This window comes from Oncorhynchus gorbuscha, linkage group LG04, assembly GCF_021184085.1.
Source record: "Oncorhynchus gorbuscha isolate QuinsamMale2020 ecotype Even-year linkage group LG04, OgorEven_v1.0, whole genome shotgun sequence".
Taxonomy (NCBI): domain Eukaryota; kingdom Metazoa; phylum Chordata; class Actinopteri; order Salmoniformes; family Salmonidae; genus Oncorhynchus; species Oncorhynchus gorbuscha.
This window is the reverse complement of record NC_060176.1, coordinates 30459452-30477115: the sequence shown is the minus strand read 5'-3', so window position 1 is coordinate 30477115 and position 17664 is coordinate 30459452. Positions and strand designations below refer to the sequence as shown.

Below are 17664 nucleotides of genomic sequence, written 5' to 3'. Positions count from 1 at the left end.
AAATCTGAATTTCTTGAAAAACTTATAGGGATACCCCAGGGTTCGATTTTGTGGCCATTGTTGTTCACGTTGTATATAAATGACATTGGAAATACTGTAAAACACTTGTAACATTCACCTCTATTAAGAAGACATAGTTATTTATTCCTGTGCCTCTTCAGTGCAGCAGGCCATTCGTGACCTTCAGCAGGATTTTGACTCATCCGAAAATCACTTACTGATCGTAAATTAGTGTTAAATGCAAATAAAACTATGTTTATTCTATTCTTCTCTAAGTCTCATAATGTTGAACCTGAGGACTTGCACTCCAAATGGAGCAAGTTTCTCACTATAAGTACTTGGGTATGTGGATTGATGGCAAGTGGTCTTTTGAAACACACATTGAAAACTTGACAAAGAAGCTGAGATCTATGTTTGTTTTTTTATATAAAAATAAATCCTGCCTCAGTTCTGAAAATAGAAGGAAGATCGTTAAAAAAGAAAACTCTTCTCCTTGCAAAAGAGATGATTTATATGCATGCGGAAGCCTCTTATGAAAACGTTGGACTCAGTATTCCATTCAGCAATCCATTTTATCACTGGGGACGGTTTAAGGACTCATCATTGCATTCTTTATGTGGGATGGGCCTGTCTGTCTGTAAGAAGAGCTGCATTCTCTTTTATTTATTTACAAAGCAGTCTTGTAGAAACTTCCTCTGTACATTACTTCATTTTTACCAAACCTGTTCTTGGGGATAGATAACTCTGGAGATCCCTTTGGTCTCCACATAACTGGGAAAATCTGCTTTTAGATTTTTTTGCCCCCTTATGTGCGGAACAATACACATAATTCCTTTCAGGCATTTTAAATGATCGATTGGAGACTTACGTTACAGAATGCGATTGCTTTTCTTAAATATTTTTCATGTATTGCTTTATGTGTTTTATTATATTGTGTTTTGTTGGGCTGTTATATTTATGTATTGGGTTTTACTTGTAAATGTATACAGGGCTCTCTTGTAAAAATTGTTTCATCTCAATGTACTCCCTGTTTAAATAAAGGTTAATAAATAAATGCCACACTGCCCCTATGCACACTCCACTGGCTTCCAGTCGAAGCTCGCATCCACTACAAGACCATTGCACTTGCCTACGGAGCAGCAGGAGGAACTGCCCCTCCGTACCTTCAGGCTATGCTAAAACCTTACACCCCAACCAAGTACTCCATTCTGCCACCTCTGGACTCTTGGCACTCCCACCTCTACGGGAAGGCAGCTCCCGCTCAGCCCAGCAAAAGCTCTTCTCTGTCAGGCACCCCAATGTTGGAACAAGCTTCTCCCTGAAGCTAGGATAGCAGATCCCCTGGCCATCTTCCAAAACCATCTGAAACCCTACCTCTTCAAAGAGTATCTTAAATAATCCCACAGCACATTTTTGTTTTCATGAATTTTTTACAAAAGACCATTTGACTTTGCAGCTGGCCTATCTAGCGGAAATCGTTCAGTTCTGCTACCAGGGCAAGATTCATGACAAACATCAACCTGACAAAAATGTGCAGATACTGAACACGACCCATTTCTTTCAGATGAATGACAAAGGGCTGGGAAAAGGGGCTGAAATGGAACCCAGCCTTGCTCAACGCTTGAGGGGAGCCAGAATGGGAAGGCAGGCTATGCAGGGGTATGCTACAGTAAGTCTAAGCCTGTGTCCCAAATGGCACTCTATTCCCTTTTTAGTGCACCACTTTTGACCAGGGCCCATAGGGTTGTGGTCAAAAATAGTGCACTATATAGGGCAAGGGGTATTCAATTCTTATTCTACGAGGTCCGGAGCCTGCTGGTTTTCTGTTCTACCTGATAATTAATTGCACCCACTGTCTAAATCAATCGCTGATTAGAGGGGAACAATTTTAAAAAACGCAGTGGAACTGGCTTCGAGGTCGAGAGTTGAGTTTGAGGGATATAGAGAACAGGGTGCCATTTGGGACGCATCCCATAGCTTGGAATGCAGGGTTTAAAAAACGCCAAATGAGTAATTGCTCGACTGCGATAGTCCTCTGACAAAATGCAACCTCTGCAGGGTAACTAAAACGAGTCTGGGATTAAATGATTGAATAAAAGAAAACAAACTTGGCGGAAAACTGGGAGGAAAATTCTACTTTTCTGCCGAGAAACACACACACAGAAATGCTACAAATGCTCATACAACAGAAACACAACTTTAATCAGAGTCGTGCTTATTAGGGTACGCAACAGAAAGGGGAATGAGCACTTCTTCAGGTAGTCCATCCCTGTTTCAGTATGTTTTCTTCCGTATGGTGCCTATTGAACACAACCCAGGTGTGCTAGTAGAATAGATCAATAGGCTATGTGAAATGGCTGGTTGTCCCTGAGGACTGGATTGAGAAACACATGATGACATCATATAAGAGTCTAAACAGATTATGCCTAATCTGATCATTAACACTAAAACAAATGTTCACAAACACATACTTTCTTGAAAGTACGGATGAATTGACAAGTCCCAAACCTCAAATGTTGCGGTACTGTTCAGTTGATTAGTGAGACATTATACACCACTGTATTTTCTCCGCGGCGTTAACGTCAGGACTCCAGAAGGCCCTAGGCTAGTGCCTCTAGCAATCTAGTGAAGTCGCCAGAAACTGAGGGAGAATTGATCATGTGTTGAAATCAAAGGAGAAATAGAGCTGGTCCTTTCACAGAGACCTTGATCATCAACATGCCAATAACGTTAACCACACACAGCCACAGAAATGCGCCATCTTAGTCCATTACACTCACTGGTGCTCTCCAAACCGGGACTGTGCCCCAAATGGGACACTATTCCCTATCAAATGCACTACATTTGACCAGGGCCCATCCTCCAATGTAAAATAAAAAAATTAAGGATCATGATATTTTGGTGAATTGGTTAAATGCTTCCTTTTTCAGCATTAACTGGTTGGAGATGTTTGTATACCTACAATCAGATCTAGTGTGTGCTCAAAGTATTATCTTCAGAAAATGTAGATGTTTATCATCTCTGTTCATCTCTCGCCCTCCTTCTGCTCAGATTTCTCCAAACAGAGGGTGGTCACGGTCTCTCTTGCCCAGCAGGTCAAACTGACCTCACATGGCAAAGGTAAGAACAAGACAAGGTAACACTTAACTTGACACTTCTGCCATAGACCTATATATACATTTTTTTGCAGACATCGATTAGACGTAGCAAATGTTGCACGCACACAAAATATTGTATGTTTTTGAGGACCACACTGAAAAATGGTTGTTTAATGTTATAATGCGTCATCATGTGCGCTTTTAAGCTGTACATATTTTTTTAATTTATTTTTTTAAATCAGGCACGCATGCACACACCTCCCTTTCCAACTTCTCCCAAGGCAGAACAACTTCCATCTATCCCCCCCAGCACTGCAGTGATGTGCACAGCAGCAGCATTTCAACCTAGTCTCCCTATCTCTCCCTTTCTACATAAAACTCTCTCACCCTCCTCTCTTTCTGTCTAAGAAGAGGTGGATAGGTAGAGGAGGTGTAGTCAGGCAGTGTCAGGGGGTCGTATATCCTGAGCACCTGTCTGAGCAGTACATAAAGCAGGCCTGGGGAATTACACCCTGCTGTCTGCCTGATGCAGCTCAGCTCCTCAAGGACCTTCAGCACTAAAACACAGGGGGGGGGGGAGAAAGTGAGAGTTGGAGGGAGAGTGAAAGAGAGATAATTCCATCAGTAAGAGGCACAAGAAGAAGACAGAAGAGTTATGGCAGGACAAAGGGCACAGAGAGGACACTAGAGTTAAAGGGATGGAGGAAAGTGACTTGCCGGCCTATCGAAATCTGCAGCAAACTCCCACCCGAGTTTCAGGTCCTCTGGTTGATCTAAGACACAGATAACCAGGCCATGGTTAATCTATAAGATCATGGTACATCCTCGGACACAAAGTATGACCTTGTTTCTTGAACAAACAACCAAAGTAGGCAGCTGAAAAAATGATATAAAAAAAACCCTATGAAAATCCCACCTCATCCATTTCCCAGTCATACAGAACAGAGGAGCTTTGTTCCAGCCCACTGCGTGCTGTTTTTCTCTCTCGAAACACCAACATCTCTTTGCGTGTGTGTGTGTTGACTCTCAGCCTCCTGTGGTTAATTACTGCACTGATACAAACACATCACATATGCTTCAGCGGAGAGACATTGGCGTTGCCGCAGGTCAGGTTGTGTTTCTCAGCCCTTGTTGTTTTAAATCAGGTGTCTCTCTTTAACAGCACTCTGTAAAATAAATAGACCCTTTGCTATGACACTCAGACCCTTTGCTATGACGCTCCAAATTGAGCTCAGGTTGCATCCTGTTTCCATTGATCATCCTTGAGATGTTTCTACAACTTGATTGGAGTCAAACTGTGGTAAATTAATTTGATTGGACATGACTTGGAAAGGCACACACCTGTATATAAGGAAACCAAGTACCATCCCTACGGTAAAGCATGGTGGTGTTAGCATCATGCTGTGGGGATGTTTTTCAGCTGAGAGACTGAAGGATCGAGGGAAAGATGAACAAAGCAAAGTACAGAGATCCTTGATGAAAATCTGCTCCAGAGCACTCAGCACCTCATACTGAGGTGAAGGTTCACCTCCCATCCGCTTGAGAGGATCTGCAGGGAAGAATGGGAGAAACTCCCCAAATACAGGTGTGCCAAGCTTGTAGCATCATAACCCAAGAAGACCCGAGGCTGTAATCACAGGTGCTTCAAAATAATTATTGAGTAAAGGTTCTGAATACTTATGTAAATGTAATATCATTTAAATTTTGTTTTATAAATGAGCAACAATGTATAAAAAACAGTTTTTGCTTTGTCATTATGGGGTATTGTGTGTAGATTGATGAGGGCAAAAAAATGATTTAATCCATTTTAGAATAAGGTTGGAACATAAAAAAATGTGGAAAAAGTCAAGGGGCCTGAAAACTTTTCCAAATGCTCTGTATAGAGGAATAGGATGCCACTTGAGAGGAAGGCCATCTCTCTTTCTACGAGGTCAGTACCTTCGCCCTTTCCAGTCTTTATAGACTCCAAATTGTCTTTTGTATCGAATATTGGGTGTTGATTTGTGGGATACACTTTTTTTTTTTTTAGGGATGTGAGAAATGGAAAATAAAATGTATAAATGTTAACATTAAAACAATAAGAAAAATGTATAAAATTCCATGTGACTCACAATGTAGCTGCCCTGCTGCAGGAAATGGTTTGAGTGTCATGGTGCGTCCCTTCCAGAAGATTAAGCATCGCTCCTGTACTACCATTACTGTACCTCAATTCCACCCAATTAAATTTTTCAAAGTATTACCATACAGGACTTCCTTCATATTGTCGCTTGCCTTTCCCTGCCATTTTTCCAACTGTTAACAAAGATGAGTCGACCTCCTTGCACAATTGATCCCTCGACTTCTTGCACGTCAAGATTAGATTCCACTAGGAAGATTCTGTGTTTTTGTAATGGAGGAAACTGATTATTGGCCATACTTCAGAGAACACGAACACTTGCATCTTTCATAGCGAGCTAGCGAGGGAGGGAGAGAGGGGGGGGCACAGTATAGGCAGGTTGGCCACCAGGCAGACAGCAGACAGAGTCAGAACCGCACACTAGGCCTATCTATCGGTGATCAAAAACTGTATCTCGCAAAGGAATGCTGTATGTAGAGAGAGAAAGAGAGATAATCCCACCAACATTGATGTGAACCTGGCTTGCAGTCAAATGGCACTTTTTTTCTAGCCATACCATTCTATTCCTTTTTCTATGCTCTGAGCTGATAGAGGAAAGGGAGGACTAACGTATTTCCTGCCGCTTCCACTCTCTGTCTGCGTGCCAAACGTCACCCTAATTCCTTACAGAAGATTTACAATCTCAGACTTTCACTAATATGTCTCCCCAAAAATCTTGTCACAGCCACCAGGCCTTTTATTTGCTTTATTTCTCCAATATGCCAGTGTTTAGATGTTTGCTTTTGGGGGTATGCATTCCCCAATGGGGTACTATAGACACACACCTCAAACATTTCATTTATGTTTTGTCTGTCCATTCTGTGAGACATTTAACCTGTGATCTTGTTTGTAATGTCACATCCATAACGCTGCGATTACCCACGTACACAACACATTTCCAGGTGAGTTGGTCTGTTTTGAGGGCGTTTAGTATGCAGGGCAGTGCCCATTCCACCAGTTGTGAGTAATGACAGAGGCAGGTGTGTGAGTGTGTAGCCCATTTCAGCATTAGTGAGTGTTGTGATAATAGTGAGCTATGTGTGTGCACATGTTAGTTTATGTGTGTGTGGGGGTGGGGGGTGGGGTATTCCAGCAGTAGTGAGTGTTCACAGCCTAACTTGGGGATCTCATCACTCTGTTAACTGATGCCTAAGGAGAGCGGGTGAGTCAGCTAGCGCCAAATACAGAGCGCATTGAGCTAATTTACCTACGGGCTGGAGGGCATTTGTGGGTGTCTGCTTGTTTGAAGAATGAAATGTGCATGCATGAGGCCAGCAGGGTGTGTGTGTGTATCCAGAGCGTTGATGGATAGAGAAGCACTACCGGAGCACTGTAGATCGCACCAAACTGGTTTACTCTTCAATAAGAATACATTTAGAAAAAATAGAACAGTCACTGCAAATCTCTTTCTCACTCACTTACTCACCCACGGTGTGCATATGGCAGAGGCTGCTGTTATGAGTTGGGCCAGACTGTCAGCAGATGCTAGGCGACCTTTCTATACACTCTGCAGCGTTTTAACCCACTTCAACACTGCAGGGTCTTAACCCATTTTAACACTGAGGTGTCTCAAAACTAGGGATGGGTATCGGTAATATTTTAATGGTATTACCACTCTTACCGATACTGCATATCGATCCGGTACTTTAACGGTAATCTTATCGGTTCTTTTTGTTATTTTTTTACGGAAAAAAAACAAACAAACAAATTAAGAACAGAATTAACATTGCTTTATTTTCTGAAATGTAAAATAAATAAAATTAACAATAATTTACAGCAAAAGAAACAGCAACGTTTTGAACAAATCACTATTATAGACTAATGTTGTGATGATGGAAATGTAAAACAAATTAAATTATCAATATTTTCCTGCAAAAGAAAACACAGTGGTATAGATCAACACGGGTGGGGCATGCAGGTAAGGCTGCAAAAGTTCTTAGCAGTTCTTCTGGAGAAAGATTAACATATTTGCCGTTGGCAGAAGTCGGCCATCTCTCACTGATTGTGTTCCCTCAGTCTAAAATACCCTCTTGCTAGAGGTGGAGGAGGCTTGAGCACAGAGGTAGCTTGTTGCAACGTTTGTGAGGAGGGACAGAGTAGCTCTCTTCTCCCACCACCACATCACAGGATCTTCAGCCATGGGGACTGTCTCCTCCATTTCCTCTCCTTCAGAATCCTCCTCCTGTTGCAGGTGCTCTGTGTGTCTTCTCCGGCTCCTCTGACAGCCCTGGTGTTGCTCCAGTCACATTGGCCTCATCAGTTGCTTTCCTCAGCCTGTCCCAGGTGGCGTCACTCACCGGGCCTCCCTTTAAATCTGAGGCCCATTGCTGTGGCCTCATGCAGGAAGGCTTGAATGTCCTCATCCTGATCGCGCTCGGAGAGGTTCTCCCACACCTTCTCTTTGATGGTTGCCACAAACGTTGTATCTTCGTGCTTCACAGTGAAGTGCTTTTTGGAGGATGGGTATGATCTGTCCACAGGTGGCATTCTTTTCGCATGACACACACACAGAGTGGATGTGTAGAGGATTCTCATGACCTGGACAAACTCCTCAGCCTTATGGAAGTCCTCGTCCTTCAGACGGTCCAGGTAGTCCTTGGTCATTGCTTTTCGCAGTCATGGGTCCAAGGCTGCTGCTTGTATCGCTGGATACCCCTCCATGAATCTGGTCTTGACATCAAGGATGACTGAGTGTTGCGGAAGGCCTGAAACGACAACAAAAAAACAACATACAATTAATTACCACACACTTGAATATTGAATGAAATGGTTAAATGTGGGTATTTCTAAATAATACTTTTAATAGATTGAACTGGCTTCTTACCAAAGAGCTGCTGCTTTTCCTTCAAGAATGTTTTGGATATCGAGGATCTCTTGAACAACACGACCACTGCTCTGATTAGGGCTGCCCATTAATCAATGGAAGAAGTTTTGTAGATTTTCTGAGCTGACAGATTCAATGTGTGTGCAAAGCATCCTATTTTTAGGATGTGTAGCCTCTTGATGGCAACATCCATATCGCCAGCATTATCAACAGTCACAGGTACAATCTTGCTCGGCTCTATCTCAAACTCTTCCAGAATGTCTGAGATCTCCTCTGCCACTACTTCGGCAGTTTGCGATTTGTACACTGCCCTGGTGTGGAGGACATTCTGTTTTACACTGCCCTGGCTTGTGTAGTACACTGTAACAGTGAGATAGTGGTCCTGACAGAGGCTGGTCCACCTGTCTGATGTGATGGCTAACTTTGGCACGTCCTTCAGCTCAGTGATCACATTGGCCTTTTCTACACCATACCAGGTAGGAATTAATGTGTCACTGAGGTAACTCCTGGAGGGAGGGGTATATTTGGGGTTGCCTTGCTCATCCCCCTACAGTAAAACAAGATATTCCATGTGTTGAATTATTGTGTATTGTATTGTGGAGTGATGGGACTAACATACAACCCTTTTATACTACTATATCCTAAAAATGAATACAACTCAACAGACTATTACCTAAAGCCCTTGGACTCCACTGTTGGAAAGGGGTGTAGGCCTTTCACTAGGTGGCACTCATTCACCCTCTCCATAGTCATCCTCCCACTAGCTGCCAGCGTGAAGGGGCTTTGGGATTGTCTTTGGCTTGGAACAGCGGCTTTAGAGGGAGGAGTGGGTTGGTTCACTGTAGCTGCAACTTTAACAAAAAAGTAGGAAAATCTTTAAATGGGTGATTGAATTTATGAACGCACCCATAGCTAAACAATCAGCTGGCTAATGGTTACTTTTGATCACGAAACCATGTTCTCGTAATTCAGTTAACTCCATGTGTGGGCTCCAGGCGGCTAGCATACATACCCAACGTAGATCGGCCAACGAGAGATGAACTACGAGCCCGGCACTCGATAACTGTGCATTTCTCTGCCTGTACATGATCACTTTCAATTGATGTTTGGACAGATTGCTCGTGTTTCCACCCTTACAAGCAAAAGTCTTGTTGCACTTGTCAGCATCGACTCTGGTGAAGTGTAACCACACTTTTGAACGTTTAGTTCTCTCCGCCATCGGCACTAATTAAGAGCAGGGTCTTTCTTGTGTGTGTGCGCTGTAGCGCGTGAGAGACAGGCTCCGCACGAGAGAGATCTCTTCTGGATTGGGAATAGCAAAAATGCATCGTAAACAAATGTCTTAATCTTATTGCAAATTAGAAACGGTTGGTGAGATAAAATGTGCTAAATAATGTTTATATAGCAATAATAAATAGGAAATGTATTTTCTTAATTTCTCCAGTACTGAATGCAGAACCGATAACGTCGGAGCTTATCGATACTACGTCTTTCATAATTTAGCCCCGGGGCCCTTTAATACCGGGTTTCGGGTACCCATCCCTACTCAATACATTTAAACACCATGCAGTGTCTTAACCATTTACAATCATGGGAATTGACCTTGAGAGATCACATTTTAACGCTAATGTCTCAACACATTTTAACACACTGCGGTATCATGACACATTTTAACACTACATTGTTTCAACACATTTGGCCATTTCTGGCAATGTTTTAATGTGTTTGCTCTTATACCGGCTAACGGACACACTGCTGCTTCGCACTGTCATAACACACTTCAACACTGCAGTGTCTCAACACACTCAAAAGCAGGCACTTAACTGACGGACACAATGTGAACGTTGCGTTAATGTTATGGGAGCGTCAGTGGGATGACAGTCATCGTGGCTGTGGATCTGGCCAGGTGCTGAGTGGTGCTTTACTTGGGGACAGTGGATGTCCAGTCCCCATACAGGCCATTCATTACACTTGCCTGCTATCTGATGGTAGTGGGGGGGAAGACTGGACAGCACAGAGCTACGGACTCATCACTGGACACATCCCTGATTCCCATTACGATAATGCACACAGGCCATCACATACAACACACACACACCATCGTTCACAAAGTATAGTACTATACATACACAAACGCACGTTCTCGAAGCACAGTACACACACACACCATAATTCACATCATACACTTACATTCACTGCATACACACAGCTTCATACATCAGTAACAGCATCACTTAATAAAATTATATTTTAATTGGCTTAGTTATAAATTGTTTTGCTTTATATGTTCTGTTCAGTACGTGCTTGCTTGAGGTAAGCTATGTAGTGACTTAACTTTAACAATTATCTGAAGACTTATTTATCAAATTAACTAACTCTGTTTAATTGTTACCCAATTAAATTAATCATGTAACAAATCATTCACTAGGATCTGGGGCACCACGAGAGCGGTTCTTTAAAGAGTTACCATCTCCAGGTCGAAACTCAAAAAGGTATTTTACCTATCGCATCTATAAACAGTCAACTTATTAATCATAACCTTGTATAATAATCACTCTGAACAGTCGTAACCTCCTTGCATCTGCAAATACCCATCCCTTACTTACGAATGACAACAACATTGCTGCTTGTTAAAGAAGAGATGGAGAGGTAGAAAGAGAGAGGGACAGAGACACTAAACATTGGTATTCAGAAACTACTTTCACTTACAGTAACCATATACTTTGCACACAAACCGCCGCCCGCTTTCAGTAAGAAATCATGAATGTATTTACGTGAAATGCCTGGGTTTTCCGGGGATCTCTTGGTGAACAGGGCAGCCTTGGGAATGGGGTGGGCCTTTTTGCTGCACGCTTTTCGAATTGTTGTGTTGTCCTGAACAGAACTACAGAGTTGGGTTTTCCTTACATTCGCTCTTGAAGATGCTTCTTTGAAGATAGGCTAGCCAGCCGTGTCGATGGTTCCCCAATGGGGTGATGAGAGTAGCATAATACGATGGTTTGAGCAGAGTAACAGAATGGTCCTACTTAAATCCACTTTTGAAGATACTTTACTTAGGACAGCTAATCAGCCTTACGAGTGACTATCCGGGAGGTGAATTTATCGTCTCCACCTCGTGTTGAGATTCAAAGTTCAAACCACTTTAAAGGTGAAGCAGCGGCTTCACGTCTTTCTGGTGTGATGTGTTTTTTTCCCCCGTAACCCATAATTTATACCGTTTGCTTAAAAGGGGCAGTTCCGGCAGGCTGGCACACTCCCTGACCTTACTCCGGGCGGTAGCTACTCACTGTGCAAAGTTATAAAAACAATGATCTCTTATTGCTCCTCAAATCACATCTCTCTCTTAACAAAAACACTTTCATCATCGTTCATATTACATCCACAACGCAGAGTATGAAAACTTCATACATGTAGTGGGTATACTTTCAAGTTACAGTATTTCCATTTTATCATTTTCAATGACATCACAAAATAATGAAAAAATGACAGTGTTCTATAGATCGCCTCGCACCATCCCCATGTACTACGTTAGAAATATTGTATTGTATTCGCTTTTGAAAGTGTTCGAAGTTTTAGTGGGAAAATGTCTGTTGAATCAAATTACATTCCTTTGCTGAATCTTGAGTGCAGACCTGAATCGTCTCCCTTGATTTACAATAGGGCTCGAGTTGATAACCCCCCTAGTTCTTTCCTTCCCCCCTCTAGGGTGAGAGGGGGTCTGATTGAAGTTATTTATTGCAAACCTGATCTATTTGGATTCTCGTGGACAGTCATGACAGCTATCAGATAAAGTTTTACATTGTGATTTTGATGACTGACTGATTAGTTTTGATCTCACTCTGTCTCTCTATAGGTGACAGATAACTAGCGTTGCACACCCTGACTACATCAGCACCACTGACAGATTACCTGGCTCTCAGTATGATGTTCGAGGAAGATCGGCGTGTAAAAAAATATCACAGGTGACAGCTGGGTGTGCGTGCAGTGCACCACAATAGACATAGAGAGACATGTCCATACAGGCACAAACATGCAGGCCCGTGTGCACGCACACACACACGTACGTCCCCACACGCACACACATTCAAGAAACCAGTGCTGTAATGGAAACTGACCTGCTTGTACAGGGATGGGATTTTCGAGCAGGAATACTGTCTGCTTCCAATGCGTCTTGGTGACCTGTGGTCCCGTGGAGAACATCACCTGTGATTCAAAAGCAGAACATGTTATTTAGTCTTGGGCAACAGCAATCAACATGAACTCACAACAGTGAGGAATATGGATAACAACTAATTCCATTGTGACACTTCTTTTTCTGTGGCTCACCTATCAATTCCACAACTGTAGTGGAAAATTAACCGGTCCCACACTCTTAAACCTACTAAACTAATTTTATAAATCTGTACTTCTATCCTACTCATAGTCTTCTAAAGACTAGATGTACTTCATTTTTATTTTACCTTTATTTAACTAGGCAAGTCAGTTAAGAACAAATTATTATTTTCAATGACGGCCTAGGAACAGATTTGAACTTTGTCAGCTCGGGGATTTGAACTTGCAACCTTCCGGTTACTAGTCCAACGCTCTAACCACTAGGCTATCCTGCCGCCACACATTTAAAACCTTAGTTCCCATTACACGTGGTGTAGTGTTACATCTCAGCAGTTATGCTCACATTGTAGGTAAAATAGGTAGTGCAATTAAAAGACTTGTCTGCACGTCCCTTGCGGAGCTTGGCATTGGCTGTTCCGAGTGGCCAGCTCCGGTGGGTGCTTACATCAGCAATCAGGAAGCGCCCCGGTGTCGATTGCCTCCCAAGGATGTGGGGAACGCCAAATCGTGAATGTAAATTGGGTGGCTGTTAAAAATGGAAGGGCCGCCGCATGCTGCTTACCTTGTTGCCGCAGTCTCTGTCGAAGAAAATGTCAAAGTAGCCCACGATGGCCTGGAAATGAAATATGAGAGGGTTGTTAGAATGTGATATGACAACACCACCGGGGCTGGACTTGTTTGGATAACCTGGGGCCTGTCCCAAATGGCACCCTATTCCCTACATAGTGCAATACTATAGACCTATGAGGCCTAAGGGCCCTGGTCAAAAGTAGTGCACTATGTGGGTCATTCTACAGAAGTGGTTAGAATTGTTTGAAAACAAATGTGTCTCCATGCTTAGGACATTTATTTAGATCATGATATATTCTAATTCATTTTAAGACAATAACAAACATATTGTTAAATTAAGATATTCCAAAATCATTGTTCAGATACCCATTCGTATTGAAAGTCAAAAATGTATTTTTGAAAATAAAACAATATTTTTGGGTAATTTTATAACAATCTTGAACTAGTTAGTCGTTTTTGTTTATTTTTTTGTTTCTCTGAAAGTATTGTCCCCACTTTGGATGTTATTAGCGAAACACATTAAAAGACTGAAGAATGAATGCGCCTTAAGCCACACACCTCAAATCAAATAAACTTTTATTGGTCACATACACATGTTTAGCAGATGTTATTGCAGGTGTAGCGAAATGCTTATTTCGGTACAATTATAACCAGGAAATGGGATGCACCCCTTTCCATGATGACCAAATAGTGAGTGGTCTGTCTCCCAACACTGAAGAAAATGAGTGAAAAATGTAGTAAATCTTTATGTATGGTTTTGGGACTACAATATATACTGAGGATGTAAAATTGTCCAAATGTAGAGCTAGCTAGCCATATGCTAGCTACGGGGATACATTAATGTCCAAAATAAGTCTAAATTGTCAAAACCCAAATGGTCACAACCATATTTTTAAAGCTTCATTACGGTTATTAACATTATTGTTTTGTTTATTGATTCTTGACTGTTAATCCACTGAATTTCTTTACATTTATTTAAAACAAAACGGTCTTTTACTTTTCCCCGGAAGTCAGAATAATGCACGGCATTGGACAAAACCTCTCCTTTGACCCCAAATGGAAAATGCTACACAGTGGACAAGGTCCTGACCTTAATCCCTCCCCCCACAAAGGTTACAAAGTGACACAGTGTACGACGGAGTGCGCGAGAAGCTTGGTCTGTGAATACAGAGAAATGTGGCCATGGGTCAGAGCCTGATAGTAAAATGCTAAAAAGACTCTTACACAACCTGGAGGTGCGTTGGGTCATTTTCCTGTTGAAAAAGAAATGATCATCCCACTAAGCCCACTTTGGGCTCCCGGGTGGCGCACTGAATGCGCCTTAAGCCACACACCTCAAATCAAATAAACTTTTATTGGTCACATACACATGTTTAGCAGATGTTAGGTCACATTGGTCTTTTACCAAGGTGCAAGAGGCGCCACTACAGTCCCTGGTTCGAATTCAGGCTGTATCAAATCTGGCCGTGATTGGGAGTCCCATAGGGTGGCACACAATTGGCCCAGCGTTGTCTGGGTAAGGCCGGGTTAAGCAGTCATTGTAAATAATAATTTGTCCTTAACTGACTTGCCTAGTTAAATAAAGGTTCAATAAAATAAATAAGCCCAAACCAGATGGGATGGAGTATCACTGTGGTAGCCATGCTGGTTAAGTGTGCCTTGAATTGCCATAATATGGACTTGGTCTTTTACCAAATACGTCAATTTTCTGTATACCCCCCGAACTTGTCACAACACAACTGATTGGCTCAAACGCATTAAGGAAATAAATTCCACAAATGTACTTTTAACAAGGCACACCAATTAATTGAAATGCATTCCAGTTGACTACCTCATGAAGCTGGTTGAGAGAATGCCAAGAGTGTGCAAAGCTGTCATCAAGGCAAAGGGTGGCTATTTGAAGAATCTCAAATATATTTTGATTTGTTTAACACTTTTTGGGTTACTACCTGATTCCATACGTGTTATTTCATAGTTTTGATGTGCTCTCTATTACTCTACATAAATAAAGAATAAAGAAAAACTCTTGAATGAGTAGGTGTTCTAAAATGTTTGACCCGCAGTGTATATCTACGTCACAGGATATGGACACCAAGGTAAACCAAACTACATTATTTATTGAGTGGGTGCTAAACCTTTGGCATCATCTCACAGCTACTGTGTGGGCAGTCGTGGCTCGCTGTGGAGGGGCAGAGCTCAATAGAACCAAGGGTCCCCTCTCCGCAACCTGCCATCTAAAAACAACATGGAGCCTTACATTTGGCTGAGTCGACACACGGTGGTCCCATGTGGTACACCTCACCTCATCTGAGGCCTGTCGCTTCACAAAATAAATAAATTACTTTTTGACTGTCCCTGATAATACTGGGCATATTTTGCTGACCGGCTAATACCGGTGTGTTACACAAAATAAGCCACGTCGGCTTTTTAATGTGGTGTCTACTAGGTCTAATTCGAACACAGCCCGTGTATTGTAAAGTGAGAGTCATTTCATGATGAAAATAAACCCTTGTGTGTGTTTGTGCATGTCTATTGTTTGTATTGCTCTTAAAGGGTAGGCCTCTGTGTATATGTATTGCCGTGGGTATTCTTGAATGGTATGTGTGTACAGTATAGATGTATATTGCACAGCCATTTGTGAATAGATCATCATTTTGTAATTACACTATTTCTATGAATTCATGGTGGGTGTTCATTTCAGACTCAAATACATGACTGAGCCTTAAGCTATAAACAAACACTTTGAGTGAAAAACAATTCACATAACAACAAATTGAAATCTCGCTTTCACACACACACACACACACACACACACACACACACACACACACACACACACACACACACACACACACACACACACACACACACACACACACACACACACACACACACACACACACACACACACACACACACACACACACACACACACACACACACACACACACAGGGCCTGGAGGTGACTGTTCTCTTTAGATGTGTGAGGTAAAAATGACCCCCTCAGGCCAGTTTTCCTCTTGTTTCTCCCCCAACTGAAGGAAGAGAGTCACTATCAATCTCTAGAGCGCACTTGTAGTGGCAATGATGCAGAACTAATAGCTTTTAATCCTGCCGCAGCTGACAATTTGGATGCCGGTTCTCACAGACAAAGAGGACCAGAATCAATGCAAGGGGAGAGAAAGAGCGAGCCATGGGAGGGAGATATAGACAGGAAAAGAGCATGGCAGAGAAGGAAAAGAGAGAGAGAAATGGAGAGACAGTGAGTGTGAAATAGCGAAGGAGTCATGATAGCTTACTTCTGAGAGGGTGGTGGTTGAACTTGGTGGGCCATGAAGCTAAAATATCCCTCGGGTACAGCATTCCTTGAAATAAGCAAGACCTTATCCTTAGTATTTACACCACACATCAGCATTAAAGGTGCTCCCCACTCAGGAATTTCAAAGCAAGAGTGAATGTGTGCCCCGAGAAAAGGAGGTTGGACATACTAGGGTCCATACTTCATAATCACTGGGCCGTCATCGACTCCATGTTCCACACACTCAACGCCGCGTTCTACAATCAGCCTTTATTGATTCAGACAGGCAGGGGCGGGAACCTAGCACTAGCACTGAGCCAGACTGGGAGAAACGTCCCAAAGTGGGAAAAAGGAGCATGTCAACCCAATGCAATTATGGCTTTTAATGAACGCCACAGGAACGCTCAGTCGCGAGGTAATTGGGAAATTAGGCCTAATTGCTCGTCAGGCAGAGCGGATTCACCTCTCGCTGGTTTTTGAGGTAGGGATCAGCCTCGGCTCTCATCGCCGTTGACAACGCCTCATAAGCGGGATTGATTGTCACCTCTGCGTTGTTTTCAACTTTTTCGATGGGACAGAGAGAGGAAGTCCATTAAAACAATCAAAGAAATGAAACTTACAAACATCTCAGATTTTGTTCTGTTTGGAAATGTCTGGTGAGTTGAGGTTTCAACGTTATAAAGCGTGAGATCACAGGTTGCATTGGCAGCACTGCTCTTACCTGAGCCCAAGTCTCTAGAATGTTTAACTTTCATAATCCTGACAAATACACTCTGCCTGAACAAAACAAATCAGCAGCCTCTTAATACAGACAACTAAACCTTAAACCTGATAAATATACTGTCTAAAACTACTAATGACGAATTGCTCAACACAAACTACTAAAACTAAACCTAAACCTAATTTTGTGAACAATGACTGCCTTTATTCCAGACCATAGGTTGGCCTTCATTCAACTGGATAAGAGGACTGTTGAAATTGAGAAGTGAGTCAGACTAGGCAGGTTAGTCGCAGTGAAGCTCTGGGAGCTCCGTAAGATAGAAAAAAAATCTTCTTGACTTTATGATCCATATAAAAAATTTAAAGAAAACACTAGAAGGAATCAACGATCTTCAGCTCTGGAAGGGACTGAAAAATAATTACTTACTCGGAATACGATTACAAAAAACATAATATACTGTTTAAATTCCATAAAAAAATCTTACAGATACTGTTTTTTACAGATAATGTCCCGTACAGAAAGTAAAATGGAAGAATGAAAAAGTGAAAAGGAAACGCTTCCAAACTGGGATAAATAGGCTTAATTCCAGCTTAATCAGCTCAAAGCTTCAATACTGTAACGTAAAACACCAGACTGAAGCAGAGTACAGGCTTAGTTAACCATGGT

At 42.2% G+C, this 17664-nt stretch overlaps 1 protein-coding gene across 3 annotated transcripts in view; it reads right to left on the bottom strand.

Moving 5' to 3' along the window:
- prmt3 (protein arginine methyltransferase 3) overlaps positions 1-17664 on the bottom strand; it is a 114478-nt gene that overhangs the window by 11114 nt on the left and 85700 nt on the right. For 2 of the 3 annotated variants that reach the window (XM_046346498.1, XM_046346499.1), the window contains exons 14-15: positions 12972-13022; positions 12193-12280 (exon numbers count right to left, since the gene is read on the bottom strand). In XM_046346498.1, coding sequence (XP_046202454.1) covers positions 12193-12280; positions 12972-13022 — 139 coding nt within the window. Of the gene's footprint in view, positions 1-6969; positions 7959-12192; positions 12281-12971; positions 13023-17664 lie in introns of those variants that run through there. The other variant, XM_046346500.1, reaches the window with a different exon arrangement.